Consider the following 22,955-nt stretch of genomic DNA (forward strand, 5'->3'; position numbering starts at 1 on the left):
AGGCAGGGAGAATCTGATTGGTCCCTACAGTGTTCTAACATTTCTTAGCACTAGACTTTCTTCCTCATCTGTATAGCAAAGTCTTGAAGAAATAAATACATCAAAATGATAATGAAAGATAAAGAAATGGCAAATGAAGAAATATAAATTTAAAAATGACCAAGACAAACAAACTAAAATGATTTAACAAAAGAACATTTATTTCTGAGTTGAGGAAATTTGTAAGTATAATGAAATATTGCATATACTTACACACTCACACAAATGATGAAATGCAGACAAAATGGCCACATGCACACACACACAAACAGTGCAGCATTAATCATATAAATACTGCACACATCACATAGATAAATGTTTCTATATTAAAAACAACACAAATAAATGACATTAAAACAAGACATATAATAGAACTTATAAAAATAACAATAACATGAACTTATAAAGTACATTCACAGTGAACAGAAACTGATGAACAGCAAACTGCTTAGGGATTCTAGTGCAGACTCGATTCAAGCGAATGCACTCTGCTTTTACAAGATGGACAGGCATAAATTCTTGCACATCTGGGCACTGTAATACATACTTCAAGTGAAAAAGTACACACAATTCAGTCCCCACATCTTAGTAGCAATTCTGCACTCTTATATGCACTATTTAACATGAATACATAATACATCACTTCAAAACACAATAAAGTTTTAAATCTGCCTCCCTTCTGCCTCTCTCCAATTTCCAATGCTGTGTTTGATCACCACACACTTGTTGATACTTAGTGAAATTACTATGCTGGTCTTTTCCTTTTCTGAACTCATTTTTCATTGAATTGTTTTCTATGGCTTTGTGAGGACTTTGAAAGAGTGCAGGATTCCTACAGAAGAATAAAAACAAGAAAACTTTTCCCCCTGTACAGAACATAACAGGAACATAAAAAAAAAAAAAAACTATACTCTCCATTTTCCTAAAGTGTTCATAGTCTTAAGTAATGTCTCTCAAAGGCAAGTATTTAAGAAGTGAAAGACAGTGCAAACTTCACAAATTTAATAGTTTCTTCATTGGCTATGCTTCTTTGTACTACCTCAAATTCTATTTTTGGTTTATTTTATTGCTTTCAATTATGGCTTCAATTACTTCAATACACATTCAATTCCTATAAAGATTGTCTTTATGTTTTGCATATTTTGTATATATATAAAATTAATCATCAATATTTAGATCTTTTAAAAGAAGAAATGAAACTATTTGAATAAATAGCTGAAATAGAGAATCATTCCTAAATCTTACTGATATGGAGGTATTCCTTGCATATTTGAGAAACTGTATAAACAAGCCAACTCTCCAAGTGAACAGTTTAAAACAGACAACTTATATTACTTCATTAAAAATTGCACAACAAAACAAACACTTGTTTACATGGTAAAACTTGAAAATATGAATTATTGCCAATGGGGCAATAAGAGAAATGTTTATCTTCTAAAAAACTTAAACACATTTTGACGAATCATCTTCCTCCTCTCCCCTTCTTTGGTGTCCCAATTACCCTCAAGACAAATTACCCTTATGATAATGATCTCCGACAGATAATTATCATAATCATATGATTCTGTACTGGCTAATAATGCATATTTACTGAAAAATGTATTCTCATACTTTTACTTGCCGAATCCCATCAACTTTTCCCCCTAATACCTGCAAATCAAACACTTATGACAACAAAGGGATGCTCTCCAATTTCAGTGTTACCTAAGCATCCCTCCAAAAAGCTGAACATTGAAGACAGAATTTTAAAAAGGCCCACTGAAAAACAAGACCACTATATGGTGACCATTACATTAAGATACTGAGCACCAAAAGAAACTTGACACCGAATGTTTTTGGGGAAATTAAATGGAAGGAATCTGCATAATGATGAAATATGTTCAGCCTGACTGTATTATGCAATAATGTAACATTCTTGACTGAGCACGATACCCTTGCATGTCTCAGACCATTCCATAAGCACCACATCACCTCAACAGAAGACTGGGCACAGATGAGGCCATTTAGTCTGGAGTGAAATCAAATGCCAGGGCTTATTAGGAGAACGATAAGTATACTGGAAGCTAGACCAAACTAGCGCACTGCAGCTTATGATCTGGTCACAGCCTGCAAATCTACCAAGATATTACAGCAAAGTTATGGCCTGTGACAATAAAAGGCCCTGTTCACTTCACTATGAACAAAATGTGCTGAAATGAACAATCAATCCGGCAGATTCAAAAATCAATTAGGCACACGCATACAGGGCGGTCCGTAAGTATTCGGACGGATTTCTGTTCTTTTGGCTCTGTACTACAGCTGTAGTACGGAGTACTACTACTATTGGGTTTGAAATGACAGAACACTGTCACCATTAATTTGAGGGTATTTACCTCCATAACGTATGATCCGTGTCGGAACTACATCCCTTTGTACACATAGTCTGCCCATTTTCTCAGCTGTTTCTGATTGTATTCAATCACTTCCTTTGTGTAGGAATAATAAAGCTTTCAGTATCTATTCTTGATTCAGGGCTTTTGATTGCCTTTGGAGCCTGTTATTGGTGTCTATCAACAGGAGTACCAGAGTTGTGCCAATGTAAGTGAAGGAAGCCATTCTGAAAACTACAGTAAGAAACATAGGCCTAGTAATAGGCTTGCTGAAACAAGCTATTTGGAATATCATTAAGAAGAGAGAGCACTGGTGCATGTTTGGGATCATTGCCTTGCTGTGGGATGAAGCACCATCCAATGAATTTGGAGAGATTCAATTGGACAGAATTAAGAATTAATTCTGATGCAGCTATCAGCAGTTACATTATCAATGAGGACAAGTGAGCCAGCACATCTGTGGCAGCCAGACATGCCCAAACACCCAAACCACCATGTTTCACAGATGACAGGGGGTGCTTGGTTCTTGGGCAGTTCCTTTAACCCTCCACACTTTGCTCTTGGCATCACTCTGATACAAGTCAACCATAGTCTACTCGGTCTACTTTTTTTCAGGACTCAGCAGACACAAAGGCAATCAAAGGACTAGAATGAAGGCTAGACACTGAAAGCTTTCTTATACCTGTGCTGTCCAATTACTTTTGGTCCCTTAAAATGGGCAAATCCTACACAGATCACCCAATAAAGGCATAAATACCCTCAGATTAATGGTGACAGTCTGCACTCTAACCTCATATTCATTGAACAGAAATTGTACCACTGTCCAAATACTCACGGTCTGCACTGTATAACAGTTAAACGTTTCCTTTGATGCTTAGTAAAAAATGAGTGATTATAACAAGGAGGCATAAAGAGGGGGGGCAATACACACTGAAGACACTGTGGTGATCAGGCTATACACATTGTTCGGAGTAAATTCACATTTTAACTGGAATACATATTAACTAAAACTATAACAATAAAAATAATATTCCCAAACCACCAATCTGATTCTACCCAGTGCTTAACCCTACACTATATGATGCAGATAAAGGACTGCAATCCATTTGACGCTCCCGAACTTCAGAGTCTTCTGAATGAACTGACAGAGAATTAAATTCCAATTAAGGTGGTAACCTGTCTGACAAGAAATTTCAAGTCTTTGAATTGTTAAATCCGTCATGTATAGAATTTGGCAGCTGTAATATCTGGGCTGGGAGTAGTCTGGTTCTTTGTCAACTGCATCAGCACTGCACCGTTAATAAGGATGCATACCCTGTAGTGTCAATATTACAATATGTTATGGGTATGTAATTTCCTGTGCCAATGACAAGCCTTCATAACTGACAACCACATTAAAAGTCAATTGATATCATGAGGAGAAAAAACCTCAAGGCCTCTTCATGAGATAAAATCACATTTAACATCCACCATTACACCATCATGGCATTATCAGTAACCATACATACAACATGCTTCTTTTAGAATAACAAAATAAACTGGAAACAATATACACTTTTACAAAAAGCAGAATATGGATGGACGCTGGAACTACACTGAGCTACAGACAATGGGGAGAAGAGAGAACATTGTATGAGTACATGTTCAATCTCACATACAACATACCGGTAACACAGAGGAGGCACAAAACATCTTTTTACCCCCTCCCCCCCTCCCAAATTGGAAAGCCCAATAACCCCAATGACTGGGTCCCCGATATAAATTCAGGAGAGTGCAGTCAAGCCCAAGCTCCCCTCTGAGAGAGGAGTTGGAGGAAGGCACTTTGTGAACAGCTTCACAGGTGGACTCACAGGCACCCAACTGAACAGCAGGAGAAAGCTGAGACTCGGATCCCCGCTGACTTAATTGGCCCTAACCCCTGGGGTGCTACCAGGATGTGGCCCCAGACCATAGACTACAATGAGAATGGCACCTTAACTGGATAAGCCACCCCAAAACTTCTCTTCAAGGTAATCATTGCACTCAACCCGATTCTGTTTATGGAGCTTGATTAACAATCCAACAACTGGAAGCAGAACCAATACCAAAAGATAAGATTACACATCTTATGTAATGCATATTCACAGAAATTGGCCAAATACAAAGCACTATTGCCCAAAGGTTTAACCTACAGATACAGTGAGCAGCATAATTCACTGGACAATGACACATTTATTATTTTGGTTCTGTACTCTGTCATTGTCAAGGATACAATGACAATGAGGAGTGTGGACTGTTAGCTTTAATTTGGGGGTATTTTCAGCCATATCAGATGAACAGTTTAGAAATGGTCCCCAAATTTTAAGTTAAGTATATGTTGAATTGGCTTCACAGATGTGTTTCATGCAGGCAGGTATATTCATTTGTGTCATTAGTAAATGCAGAAGAAAGCTGTTGATGTCTAGTCTTGATTCTAGACTTACAATTGCCTTTGGAGATTGTTGGGAGTGTGACAATATGAGGAAGACCGCAGTCAATTCAAATTAAGCTGGCCGTCATATGGCTCAGAAATCAATCAATAAATCAGGAACATTGCAAGAATCCTGGGCATGCCCAAATAAATCAACCGTTTGGTTCATTATTAACAAGAAAAAAAACAACTGGTGAACTCAATTAAGTCAAAAGACCCAGTTGACAGAAAAAGACCACTGTAGTGGATGACCCGAGGATACTCTCTATGGTGACAATGGCCTAACAGATCAAAAATCCTCCTGGATGCAGGTGTGTTAAAGTCTACCATACATGGAAAACTACACCAGCAGGACTACAGAGGGTACACACTACAAGATGCAAACCACTGAAAAGCCTGAGGAACAGAAAGAGTTATGAATAGCTATGTATATATGGTTTTATAATTTCTAAATGGTTAATATGATATGGATGAAAATACCCTGAAATTGAAGCCTACAGTCCCCTTCTGTGTCACTGTCCAATGAATTATGGTGCTCACAGTATATAGAAATGCGGCACAGATTTATAATGTAAAGAGCAGTAATGCCGTTGCAACATAATATTGGTATCATCCTAGTGATTTGTACTGGTTATTCAGTGAATTAGTTGGATAACAAAACAGATTGTTAATCAAAGACAGTTAATAAGAATATGTTGAGAGTTACGACTGATTTTAAGTTAAGGTCAGTGCCTCTTCGGTTTCCAGCTCACAAACTACCACTGACACATACAGAACGACATATAGACTTTCAAAATAACATTCATATTCAGTCGAAAAGATGGACCTTTTGGGGTTGATGCTGGATCCAACAACAGTGAATCATGATTTAAGAATGAGACAAAAGTGCACGTCACACACATGCATATGCGTACAGACGGACAACGAAAGAAACGTTTGCAATCACACTCGCACAAACCTCTCTTAATACTATCTCCAGGGAACCACCTTTCCTCTCACGCTTCTCCCTGAAGCTGTTCGTCTCAACCCACACTCCCACCTACCCCCATCTCGAAACAACCTGTCCCTCTCCTCCCTCCTCCTCCTCTCCCTCTCTCTTTGCCTCCTCTGCCTCTCTCTCCGTTCCCGCACCTCACGAGGCAACAGTCTGGGTAACCTGCTGGCTCGCTCTTCTCTCAACAAACCAAAGGTTCTCAGCTTAGCCAAGTAGCCCTGCGGCAGTTCTCTGAGGACCCGGCTGGCCAGCTTCAGCACTACAGAGTTTGCCCAGTCAGCGAGGACCCCTATCGGGCGCCTAAGAAAACGCCTGACCCAAAGCGTACATCGAGAAGCCAGAGAGCCTCGATTTTGCCTGGAGTGATACTCCATGGGGAGGGTCCTGAGGGGGACAGGGATTTGGGATTGGCGTACCCCCCAATTCCTGCCTGCTTTCGGGAACATGTCATACAAACTCCTCTCAGCAAGACCGCCCAGAAGCGACTGACAAACCGTGAATAAGGGCTTGGGGAGTCGGAACAGAAATCTGACCCAGAGGCGGTTGAGTTTCTTTGGGGCTTTCTGAAGGAAAACCCGGGCGGGGCGGACCACCAGAACCACGAGGAGGTAGAGGGAGAGGAAAAGGGAGGGCGAGCTGAGGAAAGAGGCCGAGACCAGAGTCACGGGGATGTAATAGAGGCCCAGGCTTAGCGAAAGACCCAGGCTGAAGAGACCACAGCCCCAAAGAGCCAGGGACAGGTAGAGGGTAAGGGAGATGGAGCAGCAGGACCGCAGGAAGAGGTAGGAGAAGAAAAGGGCAAGGAGCGCGAGCTCTCCAGACAGGAGGAGCGAGGAAAGGGAGGGGAGCGGAGGAGAGCGGCGGAGGGAGAGCAGGAAGACGGAGAGGAGGATGAGCACGGGGAGGGAGGGGCGGGCGGCGGCGGAGAGGGACAGCAGGAGGCAGATGCAGTGGGAGAGCAGGGAGGAGAGGGAGAGCTGGCCGGGCTGGGGAGGGGGAGGGGCGGGGAGGGGAGGGGGCTCCAAATCTAAAGAGTCGGAGAAGTAGAACTCGGAGAGCTCGTCGGCCTCCCGCTTCCTCCTCCGCTCGGCACTCCTCCCCTGCTCCACGGAGAGAGACATCAGCTCCGAGGGACAGCCGTCCCCCACGCCCCGGCCTTCCTCCTCATCGACGTCCGACTCCGTTTCAGTCTCGCTCCCTTCTTCGTCCTCCCATTCCTCTCCCTCCAGCAACATCTCGCCACTCCCTGCCCCTCCGCCTCTCCACTGCTCCTCAGCCACCGTGGCCTCCTCTGTCTCCTGCTCTCCGGGGCTCAAACTCTCCCCCTCTCTCCCCCTCTCTGTGCCGGCGCCATCGGTGGGCCGGCTCTCCTCCCAGCATTCCTCCGCCTCCCGCGTTTCAGTCTCTGCTATCCCCTCCTCTTCCCCGTTCCTTCCCTCCCCGCCCCGGTCTTCTCCTCTCTCCGCGTCCCTCGGCCCGGACGCCCCCGGGGCCTCCGAGTCCTCCCTCGAAGCGCTACCGTCCTCTCCTCCGCCCTCCTCCCCCTCCGCCCCGCCTCCCGGGGCGAGGGGCCCTCCCTCCTCCCTCCCGGCCACTCCGTCGGGCTGGTCCCCCTCCCCGGGCCCCTCCTGCCGCTGCTCAGTCTCACTCACTTTGAGGCTCTTGGGCTGCTGGCGCACCTCCACGGCGTGCTTCTGGCGCAGCTCCTGCTCGCGCCGCTTGTTGTACTCCAGCTGGTTGGTGAGCTCGGTCTGGTGCTGCGTGCGGATCAGGTCGGCCCGCGTGCGCTGCACCGAGGCCAGCTGCCGGAACTCTAGCTCCTGCGTGGATTCGTGGTGCCGCAGCAGCATGGCGCACTCCAGGTCCTTCTGCGTCTGCTTCTTATTCAGGTCCTGGGGGAGGGCGGGGGCATTGGGTCAGACACAGACTCTGCTTCCACGAAGAAAAGGAACCGACAGTCGCAAAGAGAAACAAGCCCTGAAACAGCACCCCCTTGAGCTGTCGTCGGACAATACTTTACTTGATGCCTGATGTTCATAGTAACAATGCAGTTAAAATAAGCTTTAAACAGATAGATGGTAGACTAACTTGAAGTAGTCAGTGCAAGTTCACTATGGTAGCCAAGATGTGCATTGTAGACGGTTGCTGCCAACGCTGCAGGTCAAACCGAGACTGACCTAAGTTATAATGGCTTCATTGATGCCTTGTGGCAAACACATAATACTACAGTGTGACAAACCAACGTGAATCCATAGTCCTCCCCCTAAGGGAAGTTTTTCAACCAGTAACTGCACTGGGAGACATACAAAGGCAGATGTTCAACCAGCGCCCTCTACAAGAGGGACGCAGCAGAGAGTAACCGCAGTGGGAGACAGACAGGCACGCAGGCAGGCATGCAGGCAGGCAGGCAGGCACGCAGGCAGGCAGGCAGGCAGGCAGGCAGGCACGCAGGCAGGCAGGCAGGCAGGCAGGCAGGCAGGCACGCAGGCACGCAGGCACGCAGGCACGCAGGCACGCAGAGCAACCGCACTGGGAGACACAGGCATAGTAACCGCACTGGGAGACACAGGCAGAGTAACCGCACTGGGAGACACACACAGGCAGAGTAACCGCACTGGGAGACACAGGCAGGCAGACGCAGAGCCGGGCCGCAGCGGTACCTCTCTCAGCAGGTCCTGCTCCAGGTTGTGTCGCGCCAGCAGCATCTTCCTCTTGTACTGCCTGCACTGCAGCTCGTAGTACTGCCTCTGCCTGCGCAAGAGCCCGGCCTCCTCCTCCGCCTGCATCTGCTGCAGACACTCTTTCTGCCGCACCAGCCACTCCTGCTTCTCCCGCTTAGGGGTGGACTGGTTCTCGTTCAGCTCCTGCGCGCGGGGGGAAGAGTTAAAGCAGCGCGCGGGGGGAAGAGTTAAAGCAGAGCACCGAGGCCAGGCTTCCCCGCAGAGCCGCTTGCGTGCGTGTAACAAAGCACCGCTCAAACGCACAAACACAGATCAGTGCATTTACTGCTCTTAGAGCAGGGAACCCAGAGCTGTGAGAGAAACCGGGCAGGGAAAAAATGAAATAAAAGCGGATAAGTCACTGGCAACATTATCTTTGATCAGGGAAAGTTTATGCTGCTGCAGCAAGCTAGCTTATTAGCGAGCCTGATTTTCATTCCAAAGACTGCCTTACAGCTTGCTCGCTGGGTAGTGAACATCGATTGTGAAACGGCCGCCTAGGAAGCAAGCTTAACGTCATGCAAACGAGGAAACAGGAGAGCTAGTAACTAAGTTAACTAAATTTAGGTCAAATGCCTACCAACTTTACTTCAAGAATGTTAACAATGTCCCCAATTAAATATTCCTACGAAGATTCTACACTTCTTGGACAAGACTGACAGATTTCACCTGGCTGAAAAAACAAATGTAAGGTAATGGTGAAGTGAATGCAGGCAGGCAATATAAAAAATACTATTGTTTAAGAGTATATTAAGAGTAAAATTAAATCAGGCACATTTTCCTGAAAAAAAAAAAAGACAGAACAGAGTGATGACACGGGGCTCCATTGGAACGCAGCACGGTTAAACGAGCAGGAACGGAACGGGAGCGAAGGCGTTTTTAGCCAGGCTGCTTTTGGGTTTGTGGTACCTCCTTGAGCTGCTCCTTGCGCTGGCGGTACTGGCGCTTCTGGGACTCCAGCAGGCTGGAGAGCTCCTTCTTCTGCTGGCTCAGGATGTGCTGCTGGAACTTCTTCTCCTCAGTCGACGCCGCCTTCGTCTGCAGACGAGCACACAAACGGGGAGAGAGAGGAGCAGGACGGTCACTCCTGTGATCTGATCCACCGACACGGCTCAGGTGAGCGGCGAGCGAGTCCACTGTAAACTAGCTCATTCCCAGGGGATCGCTCCCTGCACCTTATTCAGGTTCAGAACGGAAAGGTCCCTACCCAGCATTCTGTCCAATCACCTGACTTTGCCAATTAGCAAAATTCTTCAGCCAAGCAGGAGACAAAACTAATAGGTCAAATCAAGTTCATGACAGGGCTGGGTATCGTGTAAAAAATAATTCTAGTCCAATACCAACACCTTGACTTTAATTCAAGTTTTTTTCCCCCCATGATACTTTACATATACAATTAAGAAAGGTATTGAGTTACAAGTCAAATACCTCTTTAAAAAAACTTGGGCATATTCATAAATTCAGTGTTCTCTGTTAGTTACTGCAGTAACTTGATGCGATAAAGCGTAAGTAAATGGTAAATGGTTGGCATCTATATAGCGCCTTTATCCAAAGCACTGTACAATTGATGCTTCTCTTTCACCCATTCATACACACACTCACACATCAACAGCGATTGGCTGCCATGCAAGGCACTGACCAGCTCGTCAGGAGCAAATGGGGGTTAGGTGTCTGACACTTCGACACAGCCCGGGTGGGGGATCGAACCGGCAACCCTCCGACTGCCAGACGACTGCTCTTACTGCCTGAGCCATGTCGCCCCCCAATTACAGCATCAGCGTAGCAAACAGTAACGTTACAGGCTAGCCAACGTTATGTTAGCTACCTGCTAAAGACCCAGTCTTGTATTTGAAAAGCTGAGAGGACTCTGCAGGCTGCGGTCCAGTCTTCTTGCAGTCAAACGGTGCAGCTCTCTGCTCTTAAATCTATGCTGTGCACAGTCAAATGCTTCAATGAATTTGATGAGCTGTCAGTATTTACAGCGCTTCCCTTCGCATATATATTGCAACATGTGTAACTGGCATCAAATCCGATAAAAAGCGATGCTTTCTCTTTTCAGATACAGAAGAGAGTCCACAGGAGTAACGTTAGTGTTGTTGTCTACAAATGCAAGTTAGACAGCCAATCACCAAGCTAGGAACAAGCATGCTTAGACAGACAACTTGGGTCACAAATGCTGATGATGAGCTGATCTGCTTCAGTATTACCTTTTTTTTTTTTTAAACAAAACTTGATACTGCAGAACATCCTGTTTTTTGATACTCAAAGCAATGTGGCATCGACGCAATTTGGTCAGTACCCCTCTGACCCGCAGCCAATACCACCCAAACGCAAGGTTAACCCTCAACCATGTACCTCAGGGACTCCATTTCCCATGTGTCCTCTCACCTCCTTCTCCAAGATGCCCTGGTGCTTCTTGCCCTGCTTCTCCCCCTCCCCTCCGAAGCTGTTCCTCTGGGTCTCCAGCTCCTTGTCGAGCCGCAGCTGGTGCTCGTCCATCTCCGCCTTGAGCTTGTTCTCCAGCGCCATCAGCTGCTTCTGGTGCTGCCGCCGCATGCGCTTGTAGCCTGACATCTGCTCCCGCAGCGCCGAGCCCTGCTCGTGCTCCTGGATCTGCCTCGTCACCTGGGGACGGAGCGGAGCTCTCAGACTGCACGCGAGGCAGGGCCTTCTCCCCCTGTCCCAGCCACATCCCCTACCAGCAGCCTGGCTCTTCCCAGCGGGGCGGCAGGTAGCCCCGGGGTTAAGGTGCGTGACTGGGGCCTGGAACCTCACTGAAAGTGTTGCCTTCTTCCGACTACCTCGTTTTTGGTTTATCGCTGCTAAGTGTGTAAGTGCGTACGTAGATGTAGTTTGGAAACCGGGTTAACTTGAAGGTTCCAGAAGGTGACTTGTAATTAGAATGGTAGGAGTAAAATTTTTCAGTACGGGAACCGAGACAGTCAATGAGTCTTTGTTTCAAATGTGTCACACAGGGGCACCAACTGTCATAAAGTCCAGGCAAGATTAATCTTTTCTGGAACATATATATGTACCATACAGTAAGAACATTAACTGACACCTATGTAAAAGGAAGCTTACAAAGAGAAGGTTTGTGGCATTTATACCATCAATTCTGTTACACAAAAACCCTTAATTTCTCCCAGTGTCCAAGCACTCTTTCCACCTAATTTGTGGAAAGCACCGACAGTGAACAGCACTCCGTATGACGGTGTGGAATGATGTTACACTACTGAGCAGAGATGGGAGAGGTCAGATGGGAGCGGTCGTGCCAAAGACATTACCAGGGAGGCGGTGCGAATGGTGGCGAAGTGGTCGCGGTTGCGGTAGTAACCCCGTCTCCGAGCTCCGGAGGGAGCCTGAGGCTGGGCGTCCATCTCGGGCTGGTACGGGTCGTCATAGATGTTATCATGGCCCTGAGTCAGAGGGTCAAACCAAAGGCAGGTCAAGAGCTTCTCATCGCTTAATAAACCACAAACACGTTTCTACAGCCGCTAGCAATGCTGGCCCAATACTTCATGAAACTGAAACTCATGAAGTCATCACTGACAAAAGTGTGTAGACGTACGGTACAGTTGGGCTTCAGAAAGTATTCGGACCCTTTCACTTCTTGCACACTGTACTGTGCTGTAGAGAACAGATAACATTTTTGTCCATCAATCTATACCAGGGGAGCCCAACTCCGGTCCTCGAGGGACAGTCTGCATTCTGCGTACAGCAATTGCCTTGTTTTTAATTTGCTGACAGCTCTATGAATTACCCTGGTTCAAGCCTGTACTTGAGCACAGTAAAATGATTAGGCGCATGCAGTCTGCAGCTGTAGCCGGACCAGATGTGGGAACAAAATCCTGAAACGGATCGGCCCTTGTTGTACACTTGTTGTTCTATATTCAAAAACCCATAAAAGCATGAAAAACTTTTTTGTTTTTATACAAAAGTTATAAAAAAATGGGAATCTGAAACCACTTATTCGGCTGACCCAGCCTTGAGTCTTTGGGCAGGAAGCATAGTACCCACCAGAAGAAAAATTCACAAACTGGGGAAGGTGGTTGGATTTATCTCCTGCTATGCCAGTCCAAAACTTCAAACTGAAACTTATGAAGAGATCCATCAACAACAAATGCGTGCAGTCCTCTGTCCAGCTTCTCTTCAGCTGCAGTGAAGACACTTATTCAGCCGACCCCAGTGTGAACTGATTGACAGCAGCTCTTGTACACACACCCATCTGCCCACCTTACCCATGAGGCACTGACCGGGGGCCGGTGTATGACACCCATCTGCCCACCTTACCCATGAGGCACTGACCGGGGGCCTGTGTATGACACCCATCTGCCCACCTTACCCATGAGGCACTGACTGGGGGCCTGTGTATGACACCCATCTGCCCACCTTACCCATGAGGCACTGACTGGGGGCCTGTGTATGACACCCATCTGCCCACCTTACCCATGAGGCACTGACCGGGGGCCGGTGTATGACGGAGCTGTTGGAGGTGACGGTGTGCTCGCCCTCCTGCATCATGGCCATCTCGCCGCTGTCGTCCGAGCCGTCCGCCAGGCTGTTGACCGAGCTGCTCTGGGAGCTGGCGCTGATGGACATGGAGGGCACCGAGTGGGAGCTCTCCATGCTGTTCACCGTGCCCGTCTGCAGCATGTATGGCTCCACCTCCTGACGGGAACACACAGACACACGCACACGCACACACACACACACACACACACACACACACACACACACACACACACACACACACACACACGCACAGACACACAAACGCAGGGGAATTCAGCAGTAAAGCATGGAGCTGGACGAAGAATCACTTCTTTGGAGGATGTGCTCCATTCACCTTGCTATTTTTCTGCAGTAATAAGCATGAACATAGCTTGAAGATGTCAAGGCAAAAAGTTGTCATGGTGTATTTAATTCTTTAAAGGCCCACTATGCAATTTCCACAAAATTTCGACGAAAATTACTGGCAACTAAATACTTTGGTGGATCATGATACTCTTAGTATTTAACGTCTTACACAGGCATCTTGGTAACCCGGGCAACAACTTTGTTTAGCCCATTGAACTCTATGATACTGTCAGTGCTAAGTACATATGAGGTAGTTTGACATGGGTTATTTTACAAAAATATTATTTATTATTATGAGTTCCTTTACATGGGCAGATCTCCATGTATATCAGTTATTAATAACAAAGAATAAAAATGAAACGCAGAAGATGAACACGGAATTACTGTCGGCCTGACCCTTATTTTAAATATTACTTTATCCTTTTGAAGTGATTTTTACAAGTATTTTTACTGTTATTTTTATTAGAAGAATAATTCTATACCATTATACCGTAGCTTTGATTTGGCCCATTGTAGGCCATTAGAATTATATTAGCCACCAAAATTACATTCGGCTAAAGTCAAAATTGAACATTTCTGTAAAAAGTTACCAAGGTCTTGAGACGGCAAATTGCCAGGGCTCTTCCGGATGGCCAACTCCAGTTCTCATTCACACACGGTGAAGCTCCATAAGTTTTTAGAAGACGGCTCTGTGTGAAAAAGGCCCCTACCTCCTCCTCCTCTCCACCCTCTGGGGCAGGGCCGTTGTGCGTCTCCTGGAACAGGATCTTCTTCATCTTGCGGTACTGCAGGTTGTCCAGCTCCCTCACTGCGTCCTTCGTGCGTGCGATAAGGTCCAAGACCACAGACAGGGGGCGCTCTCTGCACAGGAACCGGTGCTGTTTCAGGAGTGGGGGAAGAGGTCATGTGATGCACACATGCAGGGGAGCATACAGCACATGACATTAGTGTTTTTACACCTACTCACACGGTTATAAGAGGGAATGGGGGTTTACCTTCAGCAGCACATCAGAGGTAGGCCTATCTTGGGGGATCTTCTGCAGACAGGAGTCTACAAAATTACGAAAATAATCTGACCTGAGGTAAGAAGGGGAGAAAAAGGACAGAGTTGAGGCACACTGGGAGATGGTTATCAAGTGAAATTTCACGTAAAACTAATACATTTTTCAGATCCATTTTCTTTACAAAATGCATTTTATTTTCAAACTGAAAATACTTATTTTTGTTCTTTCAAATACTGAAAACCGAGAGCTACCTTAAAGGAATACACCAACATTTTGGGAAATATATCTTTTTACCGACTTACCCAGACATAGACAACGTGCTCAATTGCATTAAAATTTTTGTGTATTCACTGGCTCGGTTTCTATTTTAGCATAACCTGTTAGCTTATCATAAAGACTTGAAGCCTATACCAGTCAGTAGCCTAGCGCAGCGATCCACGCACATTATGAAGGTAGAGCTACTACCTTATTCACTGTGTTCAACCAGTGTAAGACGAAGGATACATGTGTGTTCAGTGGCGATAGTTCAAACCGTCTTACTTCTCCGAAAATAACGTCACATGTATTTAAAGAATATTTCCAGCACATGTATTTTAAATACACATGATACATTGTGCAAAAAGACAGCTTCAGAGTTGCTGTAAGGTGTATTTCTTCACTTTGAAGGTAGCAGGCTACTGACTTCAAGTCTTTATGCTAAGCTAACATGTTATGCAAACACGGAAACCAAGCCAGTGAATGCACAATGAAAATGAAATCAAACATCTCGGTTAAGCTTGGGTAAGTCATAAAAAAGGTATATTTCCCAAAATGTTGGAGTATTCCTTTAATTTGTCAGAAGTAAACCTCTTGGAAATGTTTTAGAGCTGAGAAAGTGGGCTAGGTATGGAAAAAATAAATATACCAAGGAAATGCATTGAATTCTCCAGACATGCAGCTAGCCAATCAGCCAGCTCAATATCTGATGCTAGAAGTTGCGAAGTACACAGAGTAGCAAGGCAACATCCCAGGTTCTGTATTTTACTACAGACATGCTCTGTGCTCTGTGCGCTCTGATATGTTGGGCTATGCTGAATAAATGCATGAAACATCTATAACAAGGAGCACCCATTGGTCCATTTACACAGCTTCACTGGCATGGTCAGGATCCACTGGGGCCTGTGCAGGAAACACTTCTCAGGAGCCCCATATAACACGCCTTTCAAAACACTGCACATCACCAGCACACGCGTTTCATTTGATTAAATAATCTTAACCTCCAATTCATGTAACAATGGGTAGCTTGCAATTTGGAGAAAATAAACTAGTAGAAAAACAATTGGTTGTAATTTCCAATAGGTAGAGTTGTTTTTATTGCATATGGAACCGTTTTTGATCCATTTAATGTTTCTCAGTACTGAATAAAAAAGCATTGATGAATGAATTGGTAATATGAAGCGATGTCGGCGGAGACCCAGTCACTCCCTCCTCACCAGTGATTGGACTGCAGCACAGGGCTCTCATTCTGGGCGATGTGGTATAAGGCACTCATAGCATTCATGTTGAACAGAGGGGGCTTCCTCTCCGCTGGGGGGGGGGGGAGAAAGGCAAAATATTAATGCAAAGTATGCAATATATATACACAATATTGGAAACGCTTTACTTGAACCCCTCGCCATGAGTCATAACATTGTCATACACATGAATAACAGCTTTCACAAAATGGTATAACAGATGACGACATAAAATTGTCATATTTCTATCTGTAAATTTTATGACCGTGAATGTATGACATTTCTCATAACATTTACTGGGTACAACTATTCTATATAATTTGACATGAACTGACCTCAGCTGTCATGTCATATGGATGACAGTGTTACGCATGGCACTTGTGTGCGGCAGCTCTTACCCAGCTCTATGCAGGTAATGCCAAGCGACCACACGTCCACCTTCCCATCATACTGCCCTTCATCCATGGCAAGGATCACCTCCGGGGCCATCCTGCCAGGGAGACCAAGGATAAAGACCAGAAGTCAAATGTGCCAACTTACGCCGGTCCAGCTATGCTCAGTGCAACAGATACGCAAGCGAAGCGTGCATTATTTAATGTTCTGCAGTGCAAAAAAAAGACAGAATGCAGCATTATTTCTTCATTACTACTCTCAGGGGGACAGCTCTCCCTCTCCCCAGCAGTGTTCACACTGATGAATGACTCATCATTGCTCCAGCACTGATCCATCTCTCGTCTGTCCACGTGTGTAGGTATGCCAGCGGTGCTTTGTTCCGGTAGGTTCTCACCAGTAGGGGGTGCCCACAAAAGAGTTTGCGGGGGCGATGATGGAGGCCGAGCCGAAATCCCCCAGCTTCACCTGGCCGGGCTCGGTCAGCAAGATATTACCTGCCTTAACGTCCCTGAGAGAGAGGGAGGGATGGGGGAGGAGCGAGAGAGCAAAGGTGTCAGAGGATGACCGAGCTCTCCGTTACATCATTTTAGCTCTGAAGGAGAAACGGACTTGTTTACCTGTGGATCATGTTGTGAGAGTGAAGATACGCCAAACCCTGTAGTGCACCATGGGTAATAGCAGCTATTTCCACTTCCTGTAGTGGCTTCTTATGAACTGTACGTTAGAGTCGGAGGGAAGACGGACAGTATTCATTCCATTACATTATTGGCATTTGGCAGACGCTCTTATCCAGAGCCATGTACAACAAAGTGCAAAGTGCATACCCATAACCACAAACAAGTGCACTGAAAGACCCTAGAGCAAAGTACGATTTCAAGTGCTCAGAGTAAAAGAAAGATAAGGACTAGGGCCTATTCAATTCAAATGGGTCTTAAAAAAAAAAAAAAATGCAATCTCATTTCAAAAACAGCAAGCCTTGCAGAAAGTTGCAAAATCTCCATTTCTATTCTACTAATTTTTCCTCTTTAGCTCACCTTCCAGGAGGTCAGATGCTGAACCTAAGCAATACTCCATCACCAGCTGTGAGAGAGAGAAAGGGAGAAACATTCACTGACAGTGGCACTTCAACAACACAATCAGCATATGTTATAAAGCGTGAAGTCAAATGTTTTATTTTACTTTGATATATTACAACCACTTGGCTTCTGGTTTGTATTGATATACACACACACACTGACCCAAGCTGTGTGCTCCCTGAGGTAGCATCCTCTATACTCGATAGTGTTGGGGTGTCTCAACTTCTGCAGGAACTTCACTTCTTTGATGATGTCCTGCCATTTCTGCAGGGGAGGAGAATGCTTATAACAGCACATAGGACTGTCCATTGACACACACAAGGCTATAATTATTCATACACACAGTGGTGCATAGGCATTGCAATAAAGGAACAGGAACGTTAAGAGGAAACAAACCAAAAACAAAAAGGACTCACTTCGTTAGACTGCTTGCCGCTGTAGGACATCTTCTTAATGGCCACCACCTCGTTGGTGCGGATGTCACGGGCCTGGGGTAGAAAGCGGGGGGGTTCAGTTCATACCAGACAAAGTCACCAACTGGACACTCAGCTCATATTCACCGTTGTTTTCTTCTCACAAACAAAGCCGCATGAACATCCCTTTTTTTGTTTCGGATTTATTCCCATTTTTCTCCCAATTACTTTATTATCAATCAGTCTGCCCCACCGCTAAAGGCCCCTTCCCTTACGAAGTAGACGGCCCCGAAGCTGCCATGGCCGATCTCCCTCAGGTCGGAGAAGAGCTTCTCGGGGTCCTCCCTGTAGAAGAGCTCGGCCACCTCGGGGTCCTTCAGGCTCCCGGCCCGCACACTCGCCGGCATGTCCAGCGCCTGCAGAACCAGAGAGAGCAGGGTTAGTCCCACACACTCCATATGACCAGAGAGAGCAGGGTCAGTCCCACACACTCAATATGACCAGAGAGAGCAGGGTCAGTCCCACACACTCCATATGACCAGAGAGAGCAGGGTCAGTCCCACACACTCCATATGACCAGAGAGAGCAGGGTTAGTCCCTCACACTCCATATGACCAGAGAGAGCAGGGTCAGTCCCACACACTCCATATGACCAGAGAGAGCAGGGTCAGTCCCACACACTCCATATGACCAGAGAGAGCAGGGTCAGTCCCACACACTCCATATGACCAGAGAGAGCAGGGTTAGTCCCACACACTCCATATGACCAGAGAGAGCAGGGTCAGTCCCACACACTCCATATGACCAGAGAGAGCAGGGTCAGTCCCACACACTCCATATGACCAGAGCGGGGGGAGAGAAGGGTTAGTCCCGCACACAGGGCTAGCTCTGTGAACATGACCAAAGAGGACTTAAATCATGTGTACAGGGTACCCATATATGCCAGGATTTTAGGGAAACTTGGATAATTATAATCCAGGTTTGGCTCCTTGCACAAGCATATGTACCAGCAACCTCTTCTCTAAACAAGCGTTTTGTAATATGAACTGTTCTGTAAAATGTAATATGACAAAGGGTTATTGAGTACTTTCCTGCATTCTATTGCCCAAAAGGGAACGGTGTGAGTCAATGAAGCAATCATTGAAACAATTAAGAATAAGCCGTTATTACAACCTCAAGACCGGCATTAAAACTTTTACACAAGAAAGCTCCTGCATAAGGAGCGGCCCTCCCTTGACACATCACCTAGAATGTGTAAAAAGCATTTTGCAATGTCTGTCATTTAAAACATCATTAACAGCAACATTGCATTACCTGTATGCGCCCAAATTGGTCATTACGTGAACGATTAACGATTTATATATTCAATAAAGAACATCCAAAACATTAGCCTCATTGGATTCCATTTACAGAAAGTTGGAACAAAATTGGAGTGGTTTGATTTTTCTGGTTGATTTTTCACAGAATTAGTCTGGTTGATTTTTCACAGAATTACCCAAATTTAACCCAGCAAAACATTCCCATGAAATTACAACTGAACAAACCATAAAAGGAAAAGTAATCAAAGAATATAACACAAGGTTGAAAATGTTTGTATAGATCCAGTATGACCAAAGCTAGTGCGTAGGAAAATGTTTGTCAAAGTAATGCCATTAGCAACAGCTTAAAGGAGATAGATACTATATGAAATAATAATTTGTGTATACAGGAGACTCGCATACATCCGCTGCACCACAAGCTCATTTGAGAGGTTTTAATCACAAAATCTTGTAACTCTGGTTTGTGCAATCGATAACACTTCACACACTTAATGTCAACTTTTCCACAACATCACTGTTAATTCAACCGATTCAAGAACCTCATTTAAAAGCGTGCAACAAACTGAAATAAATTGAGCAAAAACTGTTACCACTGACATTATGCGCCGTTTGGTGCGGACAATGGATTGCACAACAAGTTTATTAACTGAAAAAAGCTCAACTTTCAGTGGCATTTTCACATACCAACAATATCGCGTGTCCACATAAAGGATTAGTGATCTGTGCAGCATCTGCAAGTTAGAGATGGCCATGAATAAAGTGGATATGGAATTTTAATTTTTAAAGGCCCACACGCATCAGTGTTCTTTTCCTGGTTTCAGAATCTAAGACACCCACAAAAAGTCTGTCCCCAGAGCTCAATTCCCCCCTCCCTCCCTCCCTCCAGTGGTCAGCTCTCTGTGTTAATACTTCGCAACGTCATCCAATAAAATAATGCAAAAACATACGTCATGTCACTTGGGAAATCGTTTAACAGCTGGGAGAAATATCAGTTAAACACTGAAGTATGCATATTTCTACCAACATTACATTACATTAATGGCATTTGGCAGACGCTCTTATCCAGAGCGACGTACAATTGATTAGACTAAGCAGGACAATCCTCCCCTGGAGCAATGCAGGGTTAAGGGCCTTGCTCAAGGGCCCAACGGCTGTGCGGACCTTATTGTAGCTACTCCAGGGGATCGAACCACCAACCTTGCGGGTCCCAGTCATGTACCTTAACCACTACGCTACAGGCCGACCTAGTGTTTTATTTGTATGGAACATAGAATGATATGAAAAGCTCAAAAACATAAAAAAGGCTAGATAAATCCTTCAGTTAGGTAGCAAGCAATTTTATTTATCTGAATTAGAGAAAAACAATTGGACTAGCACTGGGAGCAGAGCACATGCTCGCAATGCATCAGACAAAGCCAAGTGAGCAGAACTAACATTGCACACTTGTCAATTCTGATTTACATCCCAGCAGCAACTTGCAGGGCCAAAATCTATAACTGAAATGTGTATTATATAAAATACACCAGTATCTTAAAGAGAGATGGCACTGCATCTAAAGGACCTTTAATGACTGCCAAGAGACTAAACTGGAAATACCGAAGCTATGGGCCTCTGCTGCAAGTTATGTGGAAAAAGGTACGCATACCTGGAAAGAAATGCAGCAAAACAAGGAATTCACAGTGCACAAAACACGCATCTGTACAATCATAGTTTATATGCAACCGGTTTGTTCGGTGCTTGGAGGCCTCATGGAAAAAACAGTTCAGGCACATTGGTGCTTCTTCTCACTGACACACGGCAGATCAGATCACCTTTTCTTACAGTTTATGTCATCAACAGCCAAGGGCGGGCTACACTTCCCAATATGAAAACATTGTTCTCAGCTATCAAGGTCACGCGTCATATGACAATTACAAAATGCATAAAATGGTCTACATGGCAACCTTCCCCTCGTCCTGTTGCCAGCTTGTTAAGAAGCATCAGAACTATGCAAACCGAACTGGCTGCATTTAAACAATGTGTTTTCCTTTGACGACAAATTTGTAAAACAACATTGCTTTCACTGGCATAGACCAATCGGTTACATTTTTAAATGAATAATCAGCGGTCACATTTCATTCAGGACAGAACGCGGAAGGAAATGTCCCATGCCATAACTTGGTGGTGTTGGCAGGCCACTGTAGTCACAGACCTATTGTTCTCAGTCGTCCCTGACAATCCAGCACTTCACCACTGAACAAATCCAACCGCAGAATGCAGAGGAATGCTTTGGAACAAACTCCCTCCCTGCCCTGTACTTCCGTACTCTACCCCCCTCCCCATCTCTCTTCCTGTTTGAGAGCATTTAAGTTCCTCTCTGCACTTCCTCACAGCAACAGCAAACAACCACAGGACACTGCACTCTTATGCATCCGTGTTGTAAAACCTACAGTTCTGCAAGTTTTAGGTTTCCAACCAAGCCATATTGTTCTTTTTCAATTTCAATGTTTTTTTCTATTTTCTGTTCCACTGGTTTGTCAGGGTAGTGAATAGCCTACAGGTGGTATTACTTTCTTTTTTTCCCCCACACAGGACAACAAAATAAAAGATACCATGTAGTTTATTCTACATATTTCTGTTCATAGTAATCAGGATTGCAAACTTTGTTGAGGAAAATATACGATTTAATGTGTCTTGCACCTTAATGTTATTCAATAACAATCACATTATCCAACTTTGTGTTCTATGTATCTAATGCTGGCCAGAGCTAGCTTAGCTACATTTTCCAGGACTGTGTAGGTGAACTATTTCTAAAAATAAGTAGAACTGTAGGCATAAAAGAGAAATCCTGGCATCATTATCGATCGGATATTAAAAGTGAAAATTCACTGCCTTAAATGGTCCACATTAATTGTCACCGCAAGGAGTGCCCTGCACCATAAAATAAAATAAAAAATCAAATGAATCTGCCTATAGAAACCTGTATTGGCATAAAAGTAGAACAATTAGACCAGTCGTCGATGGTATCCATATAAAATCCCATTTTTTGATTTATGCCGCTTTCCGTCTATTTCCTGCCAATTTCATGCCAATATTGTCTGTTTGGAAGCCATAGGGAAGAGGGATCAAAATATGAAGAATTATCATTTTAACCGATGCATTTAAAAACAAAAACAAAAAATTACACTCTACAGACTGCTGGACATCCGCGAGCACAATGTCAAATCTTTAATTTGGCAATTAAGCTATTGTCTGATGTTGAAATTTAAATAGAACTATTTAACATGCCCCCCCAAAAAGTTTGAAAATGCAATTACATTTTTGTCAACAAGCTACTCCAGTTTTTTTCCCCCCAATAATACGCCCCCATACAAACATGAGCAGTATCAGTAACACAGTTAACCGTTTACAAAATGGGATGCTAAAGGTTTACAAAAAATTTGTATGTGACATTTGTATGTGAAATTTGACAATTTGTCACATCCCTAATTTCAAGCAATGTTTTTTCCAGGCAATTAAATGAACATAACATTTGGTCGTTTGATCGCAAGGCCCGTTCACCTCACACATGCCACTTCTGTTTGAGCAGTGCTGACACTGCATCTTTGGCACAATCTCATAAGACGTCTGCAACCAAAGAACAGACCTAGATGTAAAAGGCAATATGTAAAATGTAAGGACGTTGAAGAACATTAATATTGGATATAGGTGGCCCAGAACTCCATTGGTAGCACTGGCACACCCAACGTGACCATAAGCCATTTTTGTTTAATTGTATTTTTTAATTCTCTCTTTTTTTTTTTAAATGTTAATTATTTATACACTTGGATTGTGGATTTGGAGTCCCAGG

At 44.7% G+C, this 22,955-nt stretch overlaps 1 protein-coding gene across 4 annotated transcripts in view; it reads right to left on the minus strand.

Moving 5' to 3' along the window:
- The window catches only part of LOC133116958 (serine/threonine-protein kinase TAO2-like), a 41,467-nt gene that overhangs the window by 6,925 nt on the left and 11,587 nt on the right, over positions 1–22,955 (minus strand). The window contains exons 2-17 of one of the 4 annotated variants that reach the window (XM_061227014.1): positions 18,083–18,223; positions 17,811–17,882; positions 17,557–17,658; positions 17,353–17,398; positions 16,936–17,032; positions 16,713–16,826; positions 16,324–16,415; positions 15,905–15,998; positions 14,424–14,505; positions 14,139–14,306; positions 13,033–13,239; positions 11,856–11,987; positions 10,960–11,196; positions 9,481–9,609; positions 8,512–8,715; positions 7,504–7,743 (exon numbers count right to left, since the gene is read on the minus strand). In XM_061227014.1, the coding sequence (XP_061082998.1) occupies positions 7,504–7,743; positions 8,512–8,715; positions 9,481–9,609; positions 10,960–11,196; positions 11,856–11,987; positions 13,033–13,239; positions 14,139–14,306; positions 14,424–14,505; positions 15,905–15,998; positions 16,324–16,415; positions 16,713–16,826; positions 16,936–17,032; positions 17,353–17,398; positions 17,557–17,658; positions 17,811–17,882; positions 18,083–18,214 (2,148 nt within the window). In that variant the 5' untranslated portion in view covers positions 18,215–18,223. Of the gene's footprint in view, positions 1–179; positions 7,744–8,511; positions 8,716–9,480; positions 9,610–10,959; positions 11,197–11,855; positions 11,988–13,017; positions 13,240–14,138; positions 14,307–14,423; positions 14,506–15,904; positions 15,999–16,323; positions 16,416–16,712; positions 16,827–16,935; positions 17,033–17,352; positions 17,399–17,556; positions 17,659–17,810; positions 17,883–18,082; positions 18,224–22,955 lie in introns of those variants that run through there. The other 3 variants (XM_061227005.1, XM_061226998.1, XM_061227021.1) reach the window with 3 other exon arrangements.

Source organism: Conger conger, chromosome 2 (genome assembly GCF_963514075.1).
Source record: "Conger conger chromosome 2, fConCon1.1, whole genome shotgun sequence".
In the NCBI taxonomy this organism is placed as follows: domain Eukaryota; kingdom Metazoa; phylum Chordata; class Actinopteri; order Anguilliformes; family Congridae; genus Conger; species Conger conger.